The sequence below is a fragment of the Corvus hawaiiensis genome, chromosome 28, assembly GCF_020740725.1.
Source record: "Corvus hawaiiensis isolate bCorHaw1 chromosome 28, bCorHaw1.pri.cur, whole genome shotgun sequence".
In the NCBI taxonomy this organism is placed as follows: Eukaryota; Metazoa; Chordata; class Aves; order Passeriformes; family Corvidae; genus Corvus; species Corvus hawaiiensis.
In genome coordinates, this window is record NC_063240.1 from 2808390 (window position 1) to 2823783 (window position 15394).

Consider the following 15394-nt stretch of genomic DNA (forward strand, 5'->3'; position numbering starts at 1 on the left):
ACAACGCCAGAGATTTGTGTCCAAAAAGAGAGAGGAGTCCTGTAACTTTATTCATGAACAAAGGGAGAGGCCATGGGGCATTTCCCAGGGGATCTCTCAAATTGCTGGGGGACGCAGCCTCCTTTTTATCATAATTTTCATGGCCACATCTCCCTGTCCCTTTCTCCACTGACTGAGGTACTTGGAAGGTACAAACTCCCTGAATCGCCTACTGTATGTCCCCCTCTAATATGCATCCCCCCTTTGTCTAACATATGATGTCCATAGCTCTGTTAAATCTTTGTTCTTCTCCAAGTTCAGGAATTTAGCATGACCTTGGCTGAGCAGCAATCCATGTGAATTAGCAACACTTTCTGAAACTGCTGGTTTCTCCTGTTACTTCGTTATCCACAAGTCCCTGGCCCTATCTACAAGCAGATTCACACTATCTGTTTGTAAAGACATGTTCATCTCAGTCCTTTCACAGGGCACCAGCAGGGCACTGGCACTGCCTCTCTGTGGCTGGGTCTTTTGTCACTCAGGTGCCCGTCCTTGCCTAGGCCGAGCCCGATGAGCTTTGTCCAGTCTTATCCAGCCTTTTCAAGCCTTCCTGCAAATCCGAGGCAGATTTAGGATTTTGTTGTTGCGATTTTCCTTATTGTTTCTGGAGTGCCAGTCCTTGCTGCAGCTGAGCCCGGTGACCCTTTTCCAGCCCAGCCTGGAGGCAAGAAGGGAGTGGGTTGGGATGGGGATGGAGGTGGGGATGGTGGTGTGGTGGGGATGGTGGTGAGGATGGGGATGATGGACGGTGTGGTTTGATGAGAGTTGGTGATGGTGGTGGGGATGGAGATGGCAGAGCTGTGCAGGACGGTGCGGAGAGGCAGGGATGGGGATGGGGATGGTGGTGCTGTGGGGGTGGTGATGGGGAGGACGGTGCGGTGCAGAGCGGTGTGGATGGGGATGTCTGGACGGTGCAGTGCGGCAGGGATGGGGATATCTGTACCGCGCCGTGCAGAGCCGTGCCGTGCGGAGCGGAGCCGAGCGGAGCGGTGCCGCCCCGTCCCGCCCCCCGGTGCTACCGTGACCCCGCCACCGATCACTTCCAGGGCGGCCCCGGCTCCCGATTTGAAAATGCGGGAGCGGCTGCTGGTGCTCCTGTGCGCGCTGGCGCGGCGGCGGCGGCGGCGCGCCGGGGCCATGGCCGGGAACGGCAGCGGGAACGGGAGCGGCGCCGGGAGCGGGAGCGGCGCCGGGGGCTGGGACGGGCCGCAGCGGCGCGCCTGGCTCCGGCACTACTACAGCCAGCGGCAGAAGCGGCTCATGACGGTGACCGGGGCGGGGCCACGATGGGGGGGGGACCTGGACGGGACGTGGGGACACGGCACGCGGGGACGGGATCACGGGGGACGGAGGGTGCGGGGTACACGTGGAGATCGCGGGGACACAAAGGATGGGGGGGGGGGGGGGGTCACGGGGGATGCGCTGAAGTCACGGGGACACAAAGGATGGGGGATACGGGAGACGCGCGGAGGTCACGGCGCCATGGAGGATGGGGGGATACGGGGACACAGATCACCGGGACACAGGATGGGGGACGTGAGACACGGAACACAGGGGCAGGAGGGGTTTGGGGCACGGGTACACAGGTGACAGGAACACAAAAAATGGACAGTGGGGGGGGGTTCAGGATGCAAAGTACAGTGGTGGGAAGGATGGGGAGCACGGAGAAGCCACAAGGGGGACATAAAGGGTGGGGGACATGTGAGACCCAAGACATGGGACGTGGGACTGGAAGGACACATGGACACAGAGATCACAAAGGATGGGGAACGTGGGGGTTCTATGGGACACAAAGACAGGGACACAAAGGATGGGGCTTGAAGGACACAGGATTTGATCCTGGACACAAAGGATGGCGGATGCAGAGGACGTGGGGATGTGAAGGAGGGGGTGGGGGATGCAATGGGGATATGAAAGGCCTGAGGATACAAGGGATACGTGGCAGCAAGGACAAGCTGGAGTGGAACACGGGGAACCTGCTGGCCTGGGCAGTGGCTGAAGAAAGCGACAAAAGCCTCTTTTTAGTTTAAAGTTGCATTTTTAAATTTAATAACAGAAAACCAATTCCTGTGGAGAGGCCAGGAGCTTCCCCTTCCAAATCATGATTCCCACCTTCAAGGGATGCTCTCTCCCTGTTCCAAATCAGGACTTAGCCCACAGTTCCCTTGGCAGCAGGAAATCCAGTAATGCTCATTAAAATATAAACCCCCAGAGGGAGTGGCCACCCCAAAAAGGGGCTTTTCCAGAAAACTCCGTCTGCAACACCTGGCCATCTTATCTGGAGTCACACCTACTGCCTGGTGGGTTTGCAGTGAGGTTTCTCAGGAACAGGAAGATTTGACCAGTATTAGACCAGTTGGGACCACTGGCCACCTGACACTGGGCATCCTCCTGCCTTGAGCAGATCTCTTGAGCTGGGTGATCTTCAGAGGGGGGTCCAGGTGAAGTGCAGGGAAGCGCTGTCTCACACCGCTCTTGTCTGCCCCCTGCACTACAGCTCCTCATCGCTCACCGGAGGAGAACCAGCTGCTGCTTCTACCCCCGTGCCTGGCCCAGCCTCAGGAGCACGGACTGGTGGGAGCGGGTGGTCCTGAAGGAGTTTGGGCCCCAGGACTGGCTGGAGAAGTTTCGGATGTCCAAGGAGACTTTCTTCTACATCTGCAACCAGCTGCGGCCTGGGCTGGCTCCGCACAGTGCCCACTTCCACCCCACCCTGCCCCTGGAGAAGAGAGTGGCTGTGGCCCTGTGGCACTTGGCCACCAATGTGGAGTACCAGACTCTGAGCCCGCTCTTCGGTGTGGGGCCCTCCACGGTGCAGAGCTGTGTCCGGGAGGTGAGCTACGCTGTGGTCTTGCTGCTGAAGCCGCTTTACCTCCGGCTGCCCGACGAGAAGGAGCTGGAGAACATGGTGCGCATCTTCTGCACACGCTGGGGCTTCCCGCACTGCATCGGGGCGCTGGACAGCCTGCACATCCCCATCCACCCACCCCTGCGCCTCACCGCCGACTACTGCAATGGCCAGGGCTGGCACTCCATCCTCACGCAGGCCACCGTGGACGGGCTGGGGCAGTTCTGGGACGTCTCCACCGCCTTTCCAGGCAGCATGGAGAACAGCGCGGTCCTGGAGAGCTCCAGCCTGTGGGTGCTGGCCAAGGAGGGCCGGCTGTGCCCCAACCCTCCCAAGCACTTCATGGGGAAGGCACAGAAGTACGTGCTGCTGGGTGATGCCACATACCCACTGCAAGACTGGATCCTCAAGCCCTACCAGGAGGATGAGAACCTCACCCAGCGCCAGCTGCAGTTCAACTACCGCCTGAAGCGGGCCCACAGCGTGATCGAGAATGCCTTCCTGCGCCTCAAGGCACGCTGGCAGATCCTCCTTAAGTGCGATGACTGCAGCCTGGAGCTGCTGCCCACCCTCGTCCTTGCCTGCTGCATCCTGCACAATGTCTGCGAGGCCCATGACAACCCCTTCAACGAAGAGTGGCTGGAGGGCACTGAGCCCACTGAGCTGCCCAAGCCCTGCCAGCCGGCGCCGGCCGCCATGGAGGACAACCGTGCCGAGCAAGTGCGTGAGCTGATGTGCCAGTACTTTGAGAGCTGCGGGGAGGGCTGACGGGCCCGGGGAGCAACCGCCCTGCACATCCCTGTGCATCCCTGCTTGCAGACTCACCGTGGACTCTGGCAAAGCTGTACCAGGCGGGCCCAGGGCTGGGAGGGGCGGCCGTGTCGCGCTCGGGCTGAGTTTGCTGTGGAGGTTTCAGGCAGTGGAATGTATTTTGTGCCCATTCTCTCTCCCAGGATCTAAATGGTTTGGTGGTGTGTTATGTGCTGTGGGAGTACAGTGGGGATTAGGGCTGGGAGGGGGAGGCTGCTGGGATCTCCCTTTCCTCTGTCCTAAGGCCTTTACATTAGGCCAAAATCAGCAGGAGCCTTGAAATAAGGCAAAACTCCTTTGAAGGTTTGCAACTTGCTGTGTAAACACACACGGGAAGAAAAGGGAAGGAAGAGGCGGAGCAATGACTTGCAAGGGCTGACACCAGCCTGGAATTAAACTGCATCCACAAACTCGGGGATGTGCTGCCCTGGAGATTTGCCCAGCCTGGCACCCCCCAGCCCCTCTCCAGAGGGATTTTGCTCAGCCTGGCATACCTGGCCCTTCTCCAGAGAGGTTTGCCCAGCCTGGCACCCCTGCCTCCTCTCCTGAGGGATTTTGCCCAGTCTCACACCCCAGGTTCCTCTCAGGGTGGGGTTTGCCCTGCCTGGCATCCCCAGCCCCTCTCCGGAGGAATTCTGCTCTCCTTGGAATACCCCAGCCCCTCTCTGGAGGGGTTTGTCATGCCTGGCACCCCCAGCCCCTCTCCGGAGGGGTCTGTGGCTCAGTTCCTGGGTCCTTGTGCCCCTGCCCGGCTCTTCCCGCCGGTCCCTCCGATCCCTGACTGGGCGCGGCTGGAGCCGAACCGGCCCCGGCCCCGGCCATGGCGAGCTGCGGGCGGGAACAGCAGCGCCCTCAGCTGGAGAGGAGGCAGCGCCCCCTCGTGGGCGGCTCCACCCGTGCGTATTGCGCAGGCGCCGCCGCCGGGCGGTCACGTGGCGCAGCAGCAAGATGGCGGCGTGCGGTGAGTGCAGCGCCGGCACCGCCGGGCCCTCCCCGAACCCCCACGGTATCCCCCGACCCGGGCAGCTCCACTCGGGCCCCGGCTCCGCTGGCCCGGCGGCTCCGTCTGGCGCGGTCGCGGCAGGGGGTCCACGTTCCTCCCGGGTATCGGGTGAAACCGAGTCCGGACACGCGCTGTGGGGTCGGCCCCGGGGTCCGGTTCTCCGGCACAGGCCGGGCCGCGGCCCTTCCTGCCCGCCCCCCCGAGCCACGGGACCCGCTGGCGGCTGAGGGCTCACCTTGACTTCCTTCCCCGGGCGCAGGAGTGTGACCGAGGAGCCCCCCAGAGCCCCCAGAGTGCCCAGACCCGCCCGCGCCATGGTGACGGAGCAGGAGGTGGAGGCCATTGGCCGCACGCTGCTGGACGCGGCGCAGCCCCTGCCCGCCCGGTTCCGGGCCCTCTTCACCCTGCGGAACCTCGGCGGCCGCGCGGCTGTGGAGTGGATCGGCCGCGCCTTCGGGGACGGCTCGGCGCTGCTGAAGCACGAGCTGGCCTTTTGCCTGGGCCAGATGCAGGACGAGGCGGCCATCCCGGTGCTCATCAGCGTGCTGGAGGACACGGCCCAGGAGCCCATGGTCAGGCACGAGGCAGGTATGGTGGCAGCTCCTGCGGCTCTGGGGGCAGGGGAAGGGGTTGGCTGGCAAGTGGGGCTTGGAGGTGCTTCCCCCACTGTACAGAGCAGCTCATGGGGGCCTGATCCGGCTTGGGTGTCAAACCCTGAGTCACAGAACATCTCACCTTGGCCAGACCTGACAGGACAGGTTGGCCAGGTCCTGCTGTTCCTGCTGGCCAGGCTTCTCCTGCTGTGTTTGTCCTGTTTGGAATCAGTCAGTCCGGCCTGTGTCCACGTTTGCCCCATTTGGGATCAGTCAGTTAGGCCTGTGTCTGTGCTTTAGAGCAAGGCGAGGCATTGCCAGAGGACACAGCAGGGTTCTTCTCATACAGACACCCTGATAACATCCCGATACATCCTTCAGGTGAAGCCCTGGGTGCTATCGGGAACCCCGACGTGCTGGATATCCTGAAACGCTATTCCCAGGATCCTGTGGTCGAGGTGAGGTTCCTGAGGGGTCATTTCCTCTGGGATGCAGCACTGCTGGTCTCAGAGCACGAGGCAGGTCCTGCCTGGGCAGGTGGGTGGGGACATCACAGTGACATCCTGCTGCATGCTGGGGTTCTCCTGGCGCTGGCCAGTGCTGTTCTGCAGGCAGGGCCGTGTCCCTGTCCCCACAGGTGGCAGAGACATGTCAGCTGGCCGTGAGGAGGCTGGAGTGGCTGCAGAACAACAAGGAGAAGCCAAGCACCACCCCGTACCTTTCTGTAGATCCTGCTCCCCCTGCTGAGGAGACGGATGTTGCCAAGCTCCGGGAGATCCTCCTGGATGAATCCCAGGAACTGTTTGACCGCTACCGGGCCATGTTTGCCCTGCGGAACGTGGGGGGCCAGGCTGCTGTGCTGGCACTGGCAGAAGGTGAGGGCCTGTCGTTGCTGTGGGTCTGTCCAGGCTAATCTGGGATGAGCCCTTCCCAAATCCAGGACTGCCAGAGCTGCTCTCACATGTTTGTGTCTAGGGTTGCTGTCGCCTGCCACATTACAGAGTGCTGAGTGGTCTCTGGTGTTCCAGAGCCCCCTTGCCACCCTCCAGACCCCCTTCCCTGAGGGAGGGAGGGCACCGGTTGTGATGGTGGTCTGGGACCAGCTGGTCTGACCCATTGTCAGACCTGGCCTGGGATTGTTGGGGTCCTGCTCTCCTGGCCTGGAAAGTCAAGGGCTGCTGGTGTTTGGCAATAGCTCTGGAGAGGGGAATGTTCCCGGAGTGGGAAAGGGGCAGACCACAGCCCAGGAAGCATTTGGACCCACCCCCAGCCTGAGGGAAGTGGGTGAGGCTCTCAGACATCTGGGACAGTTGAGATCCATGAGATGGGATCTGTCAGCTCCTGCTCCAGCTGCTTGGTCCTGGAGGGCTGGAGTCCCTGGCCATGCTGCCATCCCCTGGAACATCGTGTGGTGGGGCAGAACCTGGGGCAGGTGAGGGGTGGCAGCTCTGCTGGAGGGTGGGTGCTGCCATCAAGGGAGGCACTGGGGCAGGGCTGGGATCAGGATCAGGGTGGGACACCCCTTTGTACACACAGGGCTGGGGCGGTGACCCTTTACATCCCCAGCTTTTGGGTGGGGGGCTCCATCCAGGCATCCTGGTGCGCTTTGGGGCATCCTGGTGCGCTTTGGGGCATCCTGGTGCGTTTTGGGGCACCCTGGTGCGTTTTGGGGCGTCCCAGCTCACCGTTGCCCCTCCCGCAGGGCTGCGCTGTGGCAGCGCGCTGTTCCGCCACGAGATCGGCTACGTGCTGGGGCAGCTGCAGGACGAGGCGTGCGTCCCTCAGCTGACGGCCACGCTGCGCAGCCGCGCCGAGAGCCCCATGGTGCGGCACGAGTGCGCTGAGGCGCTGGGCTCCATCGCCCGGCCCTCCTGCCTGCAGGCCCTGCGCGCCTTCGCCAGCGACGAGGAGCGCGTGGTGCGCGAGAGCTGCCAGGTGGCCCTGGACATGTATGAGTATGAGAACGGCGCCCAGTTCCAGTACGCCGACGGGCTCTGCAAGCTGCAGGCCTCCTCCTAAGCCTGGACTGGGGGCACTGAGGTGGGTGTGCTGCCTCCCACCCCCTCCTGCTGCCAATGGCGCTTTCACGGCCACCTCTGTCAGCGTGGAGCCGTGCCTTGCCACGCAGAGCTGGAGGAGGAACTGGGTATGCTCTCTGGCACAATTACAACCACCTTTTCCCTCCAAATCCAGGCTGAGCTGCTACTTGCCTCTCCACCACTCCTCGCCAGCCACTGTTTCCTGGATCTGCCCCTTTTTCCCTGCCAGGATCAGCACTGCCTGCCCGCAGCCTGGCTTGGGGCTTGGACCAGGTGGGCTCTGCTTGGCGTGTCAGAGCCTGCTGCAGCTCTGCGGGGCTTGGGCCTGCCCTGGGTTGGTGCTGCCACGTCGGCAGCTCCATTCTCCCCACCTGAGCTTTGCTGGGGGCCAGGATGGGCTTTGGGCACCCGCTCTTGTGGGCTGTGGTGTTAGGATGCTTCGAAATTGCTCTTGGTGCTGGTACCGAGCCGGGGCCCTCCTCGCCCCCGCAGTAGGTTTGGCCTCTCCTGTTGGGACAGGCTGGAGCTGAGCCTGTGGCAGCCTCTGCCCCAGGATGGGGATTGTTTCATGGCAAAGTTGGGAAGATACGGCTGGGTTTTTTCTGCAGGGAAGGGCGCTGCCATTAGGGCGGGCAGGGTGAGGCAGAGCCTGCCTGGGCTTTCCCCCGTTTTTAACCAGGGCCAAGAGGGCTGAGGCTGCTGCTGGCACCCAAACCCCCCAGCCAGCCCAGCCTGGACACTGGGGTTTGGCAGGGAATAAAGCACTGGCACGGGAAGGTGGAGTGAGTCGAGCTGTGATTTACCTGTGCCCAGGTGTGGAGTGCACCCAGTGCCACGGGGTCAGGCCCTGGTGGAAGCCTGGGGGCTGCCACAATGAAATCATAGAACCATTGAGGTTGGGAAGGACCTTTAAAATCGAGTCCAGCCACATTGGGAGGAGCAAGGAGTGGCATCCCTGATGGTATGAGGTGAAACCCCCAGCCCTGGGGAGGAAGATGAACTGTCTGAGGTGCCCTGGTAGGTCCCACTGCCCTGCAGGGCCTGGCATCCTGATGGGCATACCTGGCTTTTCCCCTTGTCCGAGGCCTCCCTGTGAGTCAGTCCCAGGCTCAATCCTCTTAGTCCCTGAGGCCAGCTCAGCATCCCCAGGGCTCTGGTGCTCAGGGACACACCTGAGGGAGGGGCAGCCCTGGCCATGGCCCAGTCTGACCCAGTTCAGGACCCCATGGAAAGGGCTTTTAGTCAAGATGTGACCAGTTTTGGTCACTTGTACACACTGGGAGTCAGTGACGTGTGCCTGAGCACTGTGGGTAGGGTCACCTGTGTGTGATGTGGAGGGTGAGGGGCTCCAGACTGCAGTTCCCCAGCACTGGGGACAAACACCTGATGTTTTCACACTGTTTGGAGTCAGCAGCTGGTATGGGTTGCTTGTCCCCCTTCCCTCACCCTGTGTAAGCCCCTGGGTGATGGGCAGGACCCACTGGCACTTTTGGGGTGTTCCTGTGTCCGTATCCATCCCCATGGGTGATTTCCCCCGGGCTATGTTATCACTTCCACTGTTCCCTTCTTGGCACATGGGCTCCAGCACCCTGGAGTTTGCCAGGGCGTCTGTCCCCACTTATCACCCCAGCTGCCCCCACCCTTGTTCTCCAACCTTTCCACGGGTGACTCACCCAGACCATACAGGGTTGTTTCTCAGTCATTCTGTGCCAGCATTTCTCTCTGCTCCCCCCAACACCTTTTAAGACAAAATTGGAACAAAGTGCATTTCTGAGGCTGGGATCTGGGCAGGGGTGACCTGGTGCCGCAGAGCTGGGAGGTGCTGGAAGGGAGCAGGGCTGAGCCTTGAGCCTTGACTTGGCACTGAACCCCACCAGCACCTTCACCTCTCCCAGTCTAGCCTGTGCTGGGGAGGGTTTGGGGTTTATCCAAAGCTGCTGCTGGTCTGGGCTAAACCCTGCACCCTCTTGGTGTGGGAGGAATTGCTTTTGGGGGAAGCATGGGGGAGGTGATCCTGGGCGCTGGGGTGACACGGATGGCAGCCATCGTGAAGCTCTGGGAAGGCGACAGCCTCTTGTCATGGGCTGCTCCACTGTACAGCAAAGGGGGCCCCGTGGGAGCCCCCCAGCCGAGCCTGCATCCCTATCCCCTCTGCCCATCGCCTCCGGCTCCAAGGGTGCTGTGTCCTCTGGGATCTCAACCATCTGCTCCAGGGATCTGGGGTCTGCTGAGGGATTTAACCCAGCCCAGGGGAGGGAGGAGAGACCTTGAGCATCCCTCCCCATCCCTGTCCTTGGGGGTTCTCCAGCTGCAGGTGACTCCCCACTCCCAGGGAGGCAGAGGTACCAGTGGTGCTGCCAGAGGGGCAGGATCTGGGGACCCTGACCCACATCAGAGCCCACTGGTCACCCCCCATGCTGAGGCAGCCGGGCTGTGCCTGGATTAGCAGGCGCTAAGCTCCTTCTCAGTAACACAGCTCTGTCACTGGGTGAGTGGCACTGCCACCAGCCATGGGGACACCACTGTCCCTGTGAGCTGCCAGCACCGAGGAGCCTCGTGGACCCTGATGCCACTTCCTCCCCTGCAGTCCCCTGCGTGGCAGAGGCTTCAGTGGCTCGGGGTGGGGGTGCACGGATAGCTGGCCATGGCCCTGGCAGGGGGTGTCCCCCTCCCTGGCACCGGGGGGGCATGGGGGCCACGGCACTTGCTGCAGTCACCCCCCGAGGAGGACGGGGTGCTGTATGTGGACTACAAGCCCCCTGCCCTGGACAGCATCCGCCTGCCCCGCTACGTCCTGTACCTGATGATGGCGGCAGCGCTGGTGCTGGTGGTGGCATATGCCATTGTGGGGCACCTCATCAAGGACCTGGTGCATGACTTCGCCGGTGAGTGCTGCCCACAGCAGGGTCCAGGCTTCGGGGTGGGCGGGAGGCCGGGGGGATCCCCCCCACCTGAGACTGTGCTGTGGCAGGGCTGGTGCTGCTGACAGCTCCGTCTCTGCCCCTGCAGACTGGGCATTCGGGCCCAAGCCGGAAGAGAAGGCAGGGATGGCCGAGGGCACCGTGCCAGAGGCAGAGTGGCTGGAGAAGGACGAGGTGCTGGTGGAGCAGAAGGCGGAGGACGAAGGCACCGGCATCCTCTCCGGCTCGGACATCCCGCTGGGGCTGCTCGTGCCACGCAGCTCCGTCTCCTTTGCCGACTCCCCCAAGAGGTTCTTCTAGGGCCAGGGGACACCCCTGCAGCCTTGCTTGACCATTGGGTCACAGTGTGGCCCTGGCCGTAGGCACTGCCCAGCACTGGCACACAGCCTTCCCCTCCCTGCCCAGCCCTAGTGCTCCTCTTGGGGCTTCTCTTGAGCTGTCACCCCAATAAAGCCACCTGCACCTTGGCCCAGCACAGCACTAGGGGTGGCAGGGCTGAGACATCCCAACCTCTGCCTGGGGTAACAGCACCCCTTAGCACAGCCATGCCACCCCTGGCCATGGGCACGTGGGTGTAAAGGTGGGTGCTTGGGGGTGCAAACCCATGGTGTGGGGGCTCAGACAATGGTGGGCAGGGGGCGTGGGCATGGGTGCACACATGCACAGGGAAACATGGATACACCTCTGGATGGGCCAAATCAGTGTGGACACATGGGTAGGGACAGATGGACAGCTGGACACTGAGGCTGGCTGTGCCCCCACCACCTCCTCAGTGCCTTGGCACTGCCAGACCATGCCCAGTGGCACCTCCAAACCATTCTTGGGGGACAAAGCACTCACAAGCCTCTCCTGGGCTCTGGGTGAGGGCACTGGGCATGGGGGCTGTTGCATGGTCCTGCACCCCCTGTCCTAAACCCAGGCTGGGGCTGGATCCCTGTATCCCCAGTCTCATTCTTTGCCCATTGAGGACTTGCCACAGGCAGGGTGGCCCTGCCAAAGCCCACTGTCCCTCCCTGGGGGGCTGCTGGCCACCTTGTGCCTCAGTTTTCCTTGTGCCCTGGTGGGTGGGCACCCCGCCATGGTCTCCCTGATAACCCCATCAGTATTTCACTCTTGGCAGTACGTGGGCCCTGAGGATGTCATGGGGTCCCAGCTGGGATTGTCTGGGGCCAGCTGGCTTGTGCCCAGGGGAGGGCTGGGGGGGGCCTGGCATTGCCCACCCCTCAGTGCTGCCCCATCCCCATGGGATCTGCCCCAGCCCTGCCAGCAGGGTTGGGTGGAACCAGGCAGGGTGGGCACTTCACCCCATCACCCATCTGTCCTTCCACCTGTGCACCCACCCACGTGTTTGTCCATCCACCCACCCCACCACCCACCTGTCTGTCTTTCCACCCTCCCGCCTGTCTGTCTGTCTCTCCCTCCGTCCATCCACCTATCCCGGGGGTGGTCCCCGGTCCTGGGCACAGGGACATGCCTGTCCTTTGCCACTGCGGTCCCTGAGGTGGTGGCCACTGTGTGCTGTGGGGTGCCGGTGCCTGAGCCAGGGGAGTGGTACCACCTCCCACGGGTGACAGGAGACACATTGCCATGGTGCTTGGTGCCACTTGTCCTCTTGGAGCCAATAAAGGTGCCCGTTGCCCTGGGCGTGGAGAGCAGGGCTCGACAGCAGCGGGGGACAGGAGCTCACTTTCAGGAGCAGGATCCAGCCGTGCTCCAGCCCTGCTCCAGCCCTCCACTCAAAAATGCCGAGGCCTTTGCAGCCCCTCTCGCTCCTGGTCCTGCTCGTCCTCACTGCCACCGCCCAGGGACAGGCTGGTAGGTGCCCCCGTGATGCTTTGTGCTGCTGTGCCTGGGGAGGTGGCCAGGCCCTCCCAAGGCATCGGATCAGCTCCTGGGAGACCTTTCCAGTGGGACCAGTCTGTCCCAGTGCTCCGACAGTAACTTTTGGGGGCAGAGCAGAAAGATCTGGAGACACCCATCCGCTGCCTCAGTGCTCGCCACTGTGCTGGGGACGGGTGAGCTGTGTTGGGGGTGGCTTCCTTGGTACCCAAGGGACAGTGGGAAGGGGGCACAGTGAGTGTCTGCCAATGTCCCATCTCATGGGGGTTCCCATCCCCTGAAGGATGTAACTCCCCTGAAGCTGTCCCCATCCCCATCTTTTCCCTTCCCTGTCCCCTGCCCATGCAGACACGGGCCCCAAGGTGCTGCAGCCGTGGCTCATTGGCCTCACGGCCGTCGTTGTCTTCCTCTTCATCGTCTTCGTGATGCTGCTCGTTAACCGGCTCTGGAATCTCAGGAGGCGCAGGTTGGATTGGTTGGGGGCCGGGGGGTGCTGGCTGGGGGAAAACTGCGTGGAAGGTTGCCATGGGCTGGAGACAGGGCCGTCCCCGGGCACCGTTCAGCCTCTCTCTCCCCTCGCAGGAAGGAGAACGACTACCCGGAGACCCTGGCGACTGACAGGTACCACAGCCCGGGTGCTGCGGGGCGGCACCGGGACACCCCCAGCACCGGGGCTCGGACTCCCTCGAGAGTGGCCACGTTCTGGAGGTGCCATGGTGGCTGTATGCCCTTGGCATGGCCGGAGGCGGCCTTGCCGTGGTGCCCTCGTGCCCCTGGCACGGCCGCGATGCCGGTGCAGTGCGCGGCTGACCGACGTTCCCTCCCTGCCGCAGGCTGGGGCGCTCCGGCCACGTCAACCCGGCGGCTGAGGACTGGGATGAGCTGAGCGACGACAAGCAGCGGAGCAAGGCCACGTCCTTCTGAGTCCCCCCGGCCCCCCCCTCTGCCCGCTCCGCAGCACCTCCGACGGGCGCCGCACCCTCACCCCGTCCGCGGGACGGGGATCCGCGCCGGGTTTCGGCGACAGCCGTGGCCACCGTGGCACCTCCCGCCATGCGGCCGCCCCGGCTGTGACCAAGACCCGGCGCGGATCGCCCGCTCGCCGGAGCGGAGGGGGGGACGGCAGCGGGGCCTCCCCGTGTCCCCCAACCCTGGGCCGGCGGGGGGTCCCGGCCGCGGGGGGACGAGATCAGCCCCCTCCCCAGACATACCTAGTAAAGGTCCCCAGCCTGCCCCGAGTGAAGCGTCTGGTGTCACCGTGCTGGGGAGGAGGCTGTGCGGCACCCCCGGGTGCCACTAGGGCAGGGGACAATGGCAAGTTCCAAGCTGCCAGACCTCAGCGACCTCGGCAGGGCGAGAGCCGGTGTCCATGTCCAGCCACATCGCTGCCCGACAACCCCGGACCGAGGGGTGGGCACCGAGGGGACACAGGGGGCTGGGGAGCACCGAGGAGGTCCTGAGCAGTGCTTGGGGACAGGGACCGTGGGGACCGCGGGGGTGAAGCGCAGCTTCGGCCAACGCTGACCTACGGGTGAGGACAGTGACGTCACGCAGCCAGGCGATGACGTCACGCGCACGAGATGGTGACACCCCGTGGCCAAGGTCTGGAAGCAGAGGAAGCGGCAGCAGCTCTGAACCCCCACGTGAACCACGGCTGCCCCCACCCATGTCCCTGTCTCCATCCTGTCCCTGCCACCTCGCGGCCCCGCCTGAGGCTGGGGGTGCGCCCTGCGGGGTCCCAGCTCTGTCACCCTCCTCATCCGGCCCAAGAGCAGTAATGGGTGCGGGTCCCTCCTCTGGGGTGATGGGTGCTTGGCTGGGCTCTGCTCTCCCCAGCGCCCCCCTCCTCCGCTGGGACACTCGTGTTCTCCCCGGTTGGACGCTGTGCCTCAGTTTCCCCCGGGGGCTGCAAAGGAAGGGCGGAGGCGAGCTGGAGTTGAAGCATAGCTTGTTTAATTTTTATACATTTTTTTTTTGTCTTTTTTTTTTCCTTTTCATTTTTTAATCTTTTTTTGTGTGTCAGTTTTTTCTTTTTTGTTTTTTTCTTCTTTTTTGTCTCTTTTTTCTCTTTTTTGCATAGGGGGGAACAACAACAACAGAAAAAAAAAAAAAACCAACGGAAAAAAAAAAAAACCAAAACCAAAACAAAAGAAACAAAACAGAAAAGAAAACCAAAAAAAAAACCCCAAAAATCCGTATCAGGGTCAGTAAGTGTATGTAGGCAGGAGCGGCGCTATCGGTAATGGCTGCGTACAATGGTATAATCAAATATCGTGAAGCACCAGGGAGGCGAGCGGGGGCTCGGGGGGGTCATGCGGGGCCAGGGGGCGCGGGGGGCGCAGCGGGGGGGGCCCGGCCCCGGCTCGCGGCCCTGGTGCGCTCGCGGTGTGTATCGGCTGCGGCAAAGCGAAAGCGAGAATCCGGCGAACGAGTAAAATATAACTGCGGGGGGAGGGGGCACCCCCGGCCCCCCGGGGGGAGCGGAGACCCCCCGAAAAGGCGGGCGGGGGCAGCCGGCGGCGCGGAGGCACTGCGGCGGGATTTTTGGTTTGGGTAAGAGGCGCGGTCCGGCCGGCTGCCGCCTCGGCGCCTTTTTGGGGCGGTTTCTCTCCTTTTGCCGCTCTTTGCCCGGGGGTGGGATTTCCCCCCCCCCCCACCCCGGCTCCACCTCCCGCCTGCCCCCGGGCATCGCACGGGGCGCCCAGCGGGGCATGGGGGCACCCAGAGCGGCACCCATGGACCGGGGCACCCGTGGGCAACACCTGGAGCACCCAGAGGGGCATCCGTGGGTATCTCTCGGGGCATCCAGAGGGACACCCATGGGCATCGCCTGGAGCACCCAGAGGGGCACCCAAGAGGGCACCCAGAGGGGCATTCGCGGGAATTGCTCGAGGCACCCTGCGAGGCACCTGTGAGCATCACTTGCGGCACCCAGAGAGGCCCCCGTGGGCACCACCTGGAGCATCCAAAGGAGCACCCAGAGGTGCACCCATGGGCACCCGGTGGGGCAGCCGGTGCGGCACCCGCGGGTATCACCTGGAGCACCCCCAGTGACACCCACGGGCGCCGCACAGGGGACCCAGAGGGTCACCCATGGGCATACCCGGGGCACCCATCACCGGGGCACCCATCCCAGCCGGTGGCGGGATCCCGGGGGGGGAGGGGGGGGGGGGGCAGAAAGCAGCAAATTCCAAACTCTGAGTACAAAAAACCAACCAAACAAACAAACAAAAAAAGAAAAACAAAAGAGCCCAAACCCCACCAAACAAGACATATATATATATATATATATATATGAGATT

At 62.9% G+C, this 15394-nt stretch overlaps 4 protein-coding genes across 5 annotated transcripts; all 4 read left to right on the top strand.

The window, feature by feature from the left end:
* Nucleotides 1-1071: 1071 nt before the first annotated feature.
* LOC125317757 (protein ANTAGONIST OF LIKE HETEROCHROMATIN PROTEIN 1-like) lies at nt 1072-3848 on the top strand. The gene is made up of 2 exons (XM_048287824.1): nt 1072-1305; nt 2537-3848. Exons 1-2 carry the CDS (start codon nt 1111-1113, stop codon nt 3653-3655), a joined length of 1314 nt encoding a protein of 437 aa, XP_048143781.1. The 5' UTR covers nt 1072-1110; the 3' UTR covers nt 3656-3848.
* Nucleotides 3849-4551: 703 nt separating this feature from the next.
* Nucleotides 4552-8108, top strand: DOHH (deoxyhypusine hydroxylase). Of its 2 annotated transcripts, XM_048287826.1 has the most exons (6): nt 4552-4658; nt 4960-5288; nt 5675-5751; nt 5931-6168; nt 6996-7333; nt 7487-8108. In XM_048287826.1, the coding sequence occupies exons 2-5, from the start codon at nt 5015-5017 to the stop codon at nt 7310-7312; spliced, it is 906 nt and encodes a 301-aa protein (XP_048143783.1). In that variant the 5' UTR covers nt 4552-4658; nt 4960-5014; the 3' UTR covers nt 7313-7333; nt 7487-8108. The 2 variants fall into 2 exon arrangements, with proteins under 2 accessions (XP_048143783.1, XP_048143782.1); XM_048287825.1 differs by having other exon boundaries at nt 6996-8108.
* A 102-nt stretch (nt 8109-8210) lies between these two features.
* On the top strand, nt 8211-10720 carry SMIM44 (small integral membrane protein 44). Its single transcript, XM_048287827.1, has 2 exons — nt 8211-10217; nt 10342-10720. The coding sequence occupies exons 1-2, from the start codon at nt 9977-9979 to the stop codon at nt 10551-10553; spliced, it is 453 nt and encodes a 150-aa protein (XP_048143784.1). The 5' UTR covers nt 8211-9976; the 3' UTR covers nt 10554-10720.
* Nucleotides 10721-10819: 99 nt separating this feature from the next.
* SMIM24 (small integral membrane protein 24) lies at nt 10820-14524 on the top strand. Its single transcript, XM_048287828.1, has 4 exons — nt 10820-12068; nt 12441-12558; nt 12675-12713; nt 12926-14524. The coding sequence occupies exons 1-4, from the start codon at nt 11996-11998 to the stop codon at nt 13014-13016; spliced, it is 321 nt and encodes a 106-aa protein (XP_048143785.1). The 5' UTR covers nt 10820-11995; the 3' UTR covers nt 13017-14524.
* The last annotated feature ends 870 nt before the right edge of the window (nt 14525-15394 follow it).

What these genes read in the sequence shown, in the direction of transcription:
- SMIM44 (XM_048287827.1), top strand. Translation starts at nt 9,977, where the DNA reads ATGGCCCTGGCAGGGGGTGTCCCCCTCCCTGGCACCGGGGGGGCATGG. An exon ending in CCTGGTGCATGACTTCGCCG is followed by an intron (nt 10,218 to 10,341) that starts GTGAGTGCTGCC and finishes CTGCCCCTGCAG; the next exon opens with ACTGGGCATTCGGGCCCAAG.
- SMIM24 (XM_048287828.1), top strand. Translation starts at nt 11,996, where the DNA reads ATGCCGAGGCCTTTGCAGCCCCTCTCGCTCCTGGTCCTGCTCGTCCTC. An exon ending in CACCGCCCAGGGACAGGCTG is followed by an intron (nt 12,069 to 12,440) that starts GTAGGTGCCCCC and finishes CTGCCCATGCAG; the next exon opens with ACACGGGCCCCAAGGTGCTG. An exon ending in TGGAATCTCAGGAGGCGCAG is followed by an intron (nt 12,559 to 12,674) that starts GTTGGATTGGTT and finishes CTCCCCTCGCAG; the next exon opens with GAAGGAGAACGACTACCCGG.
- DOHH (XM_048287825.1), top strand. Translation starts at nt 5,015, where the DNA reads ATGGTGACGGAGCAGGAGGTGGAGGCCATTGGCCGCACGCTGCTGGAC. An exon ending in CATGGTCAGGCACGAGGCAG is followed by an intron (nt 5,289 to 5,674) that starts GTATGGTGGCAG and finishes TACATCCTTCAG; the next exon opens with GTGAAGCCCTGGGTGCTATC. An exon ending in CCCAGGATCCTGTGGTCGAG is followed by an intron (nt 5,752 to 5,930) that starts GTGAGGTTCCTG and finishes CTGTCCCCACAG; the next exon opens with GTGGCAGAGACATGTCAGCT.
- LOC125317757 (XM_048287824.1), top strand. Translation starts at nt 1,111, where the DNA reads ATGCGGGAGCGGCTGCTGGTGCTCCTGTGCGCGCTGGCGCGGCGGCGG. An exon ending in GGCAGAAGCGGCTCATGACG is followed by an intron (nt 1,306 to 2,536) that starts GTGACCGGGGCG and finishes CCTGCACTACAG; the next exon opens with CTCCTCATCGCTCACCGGAG.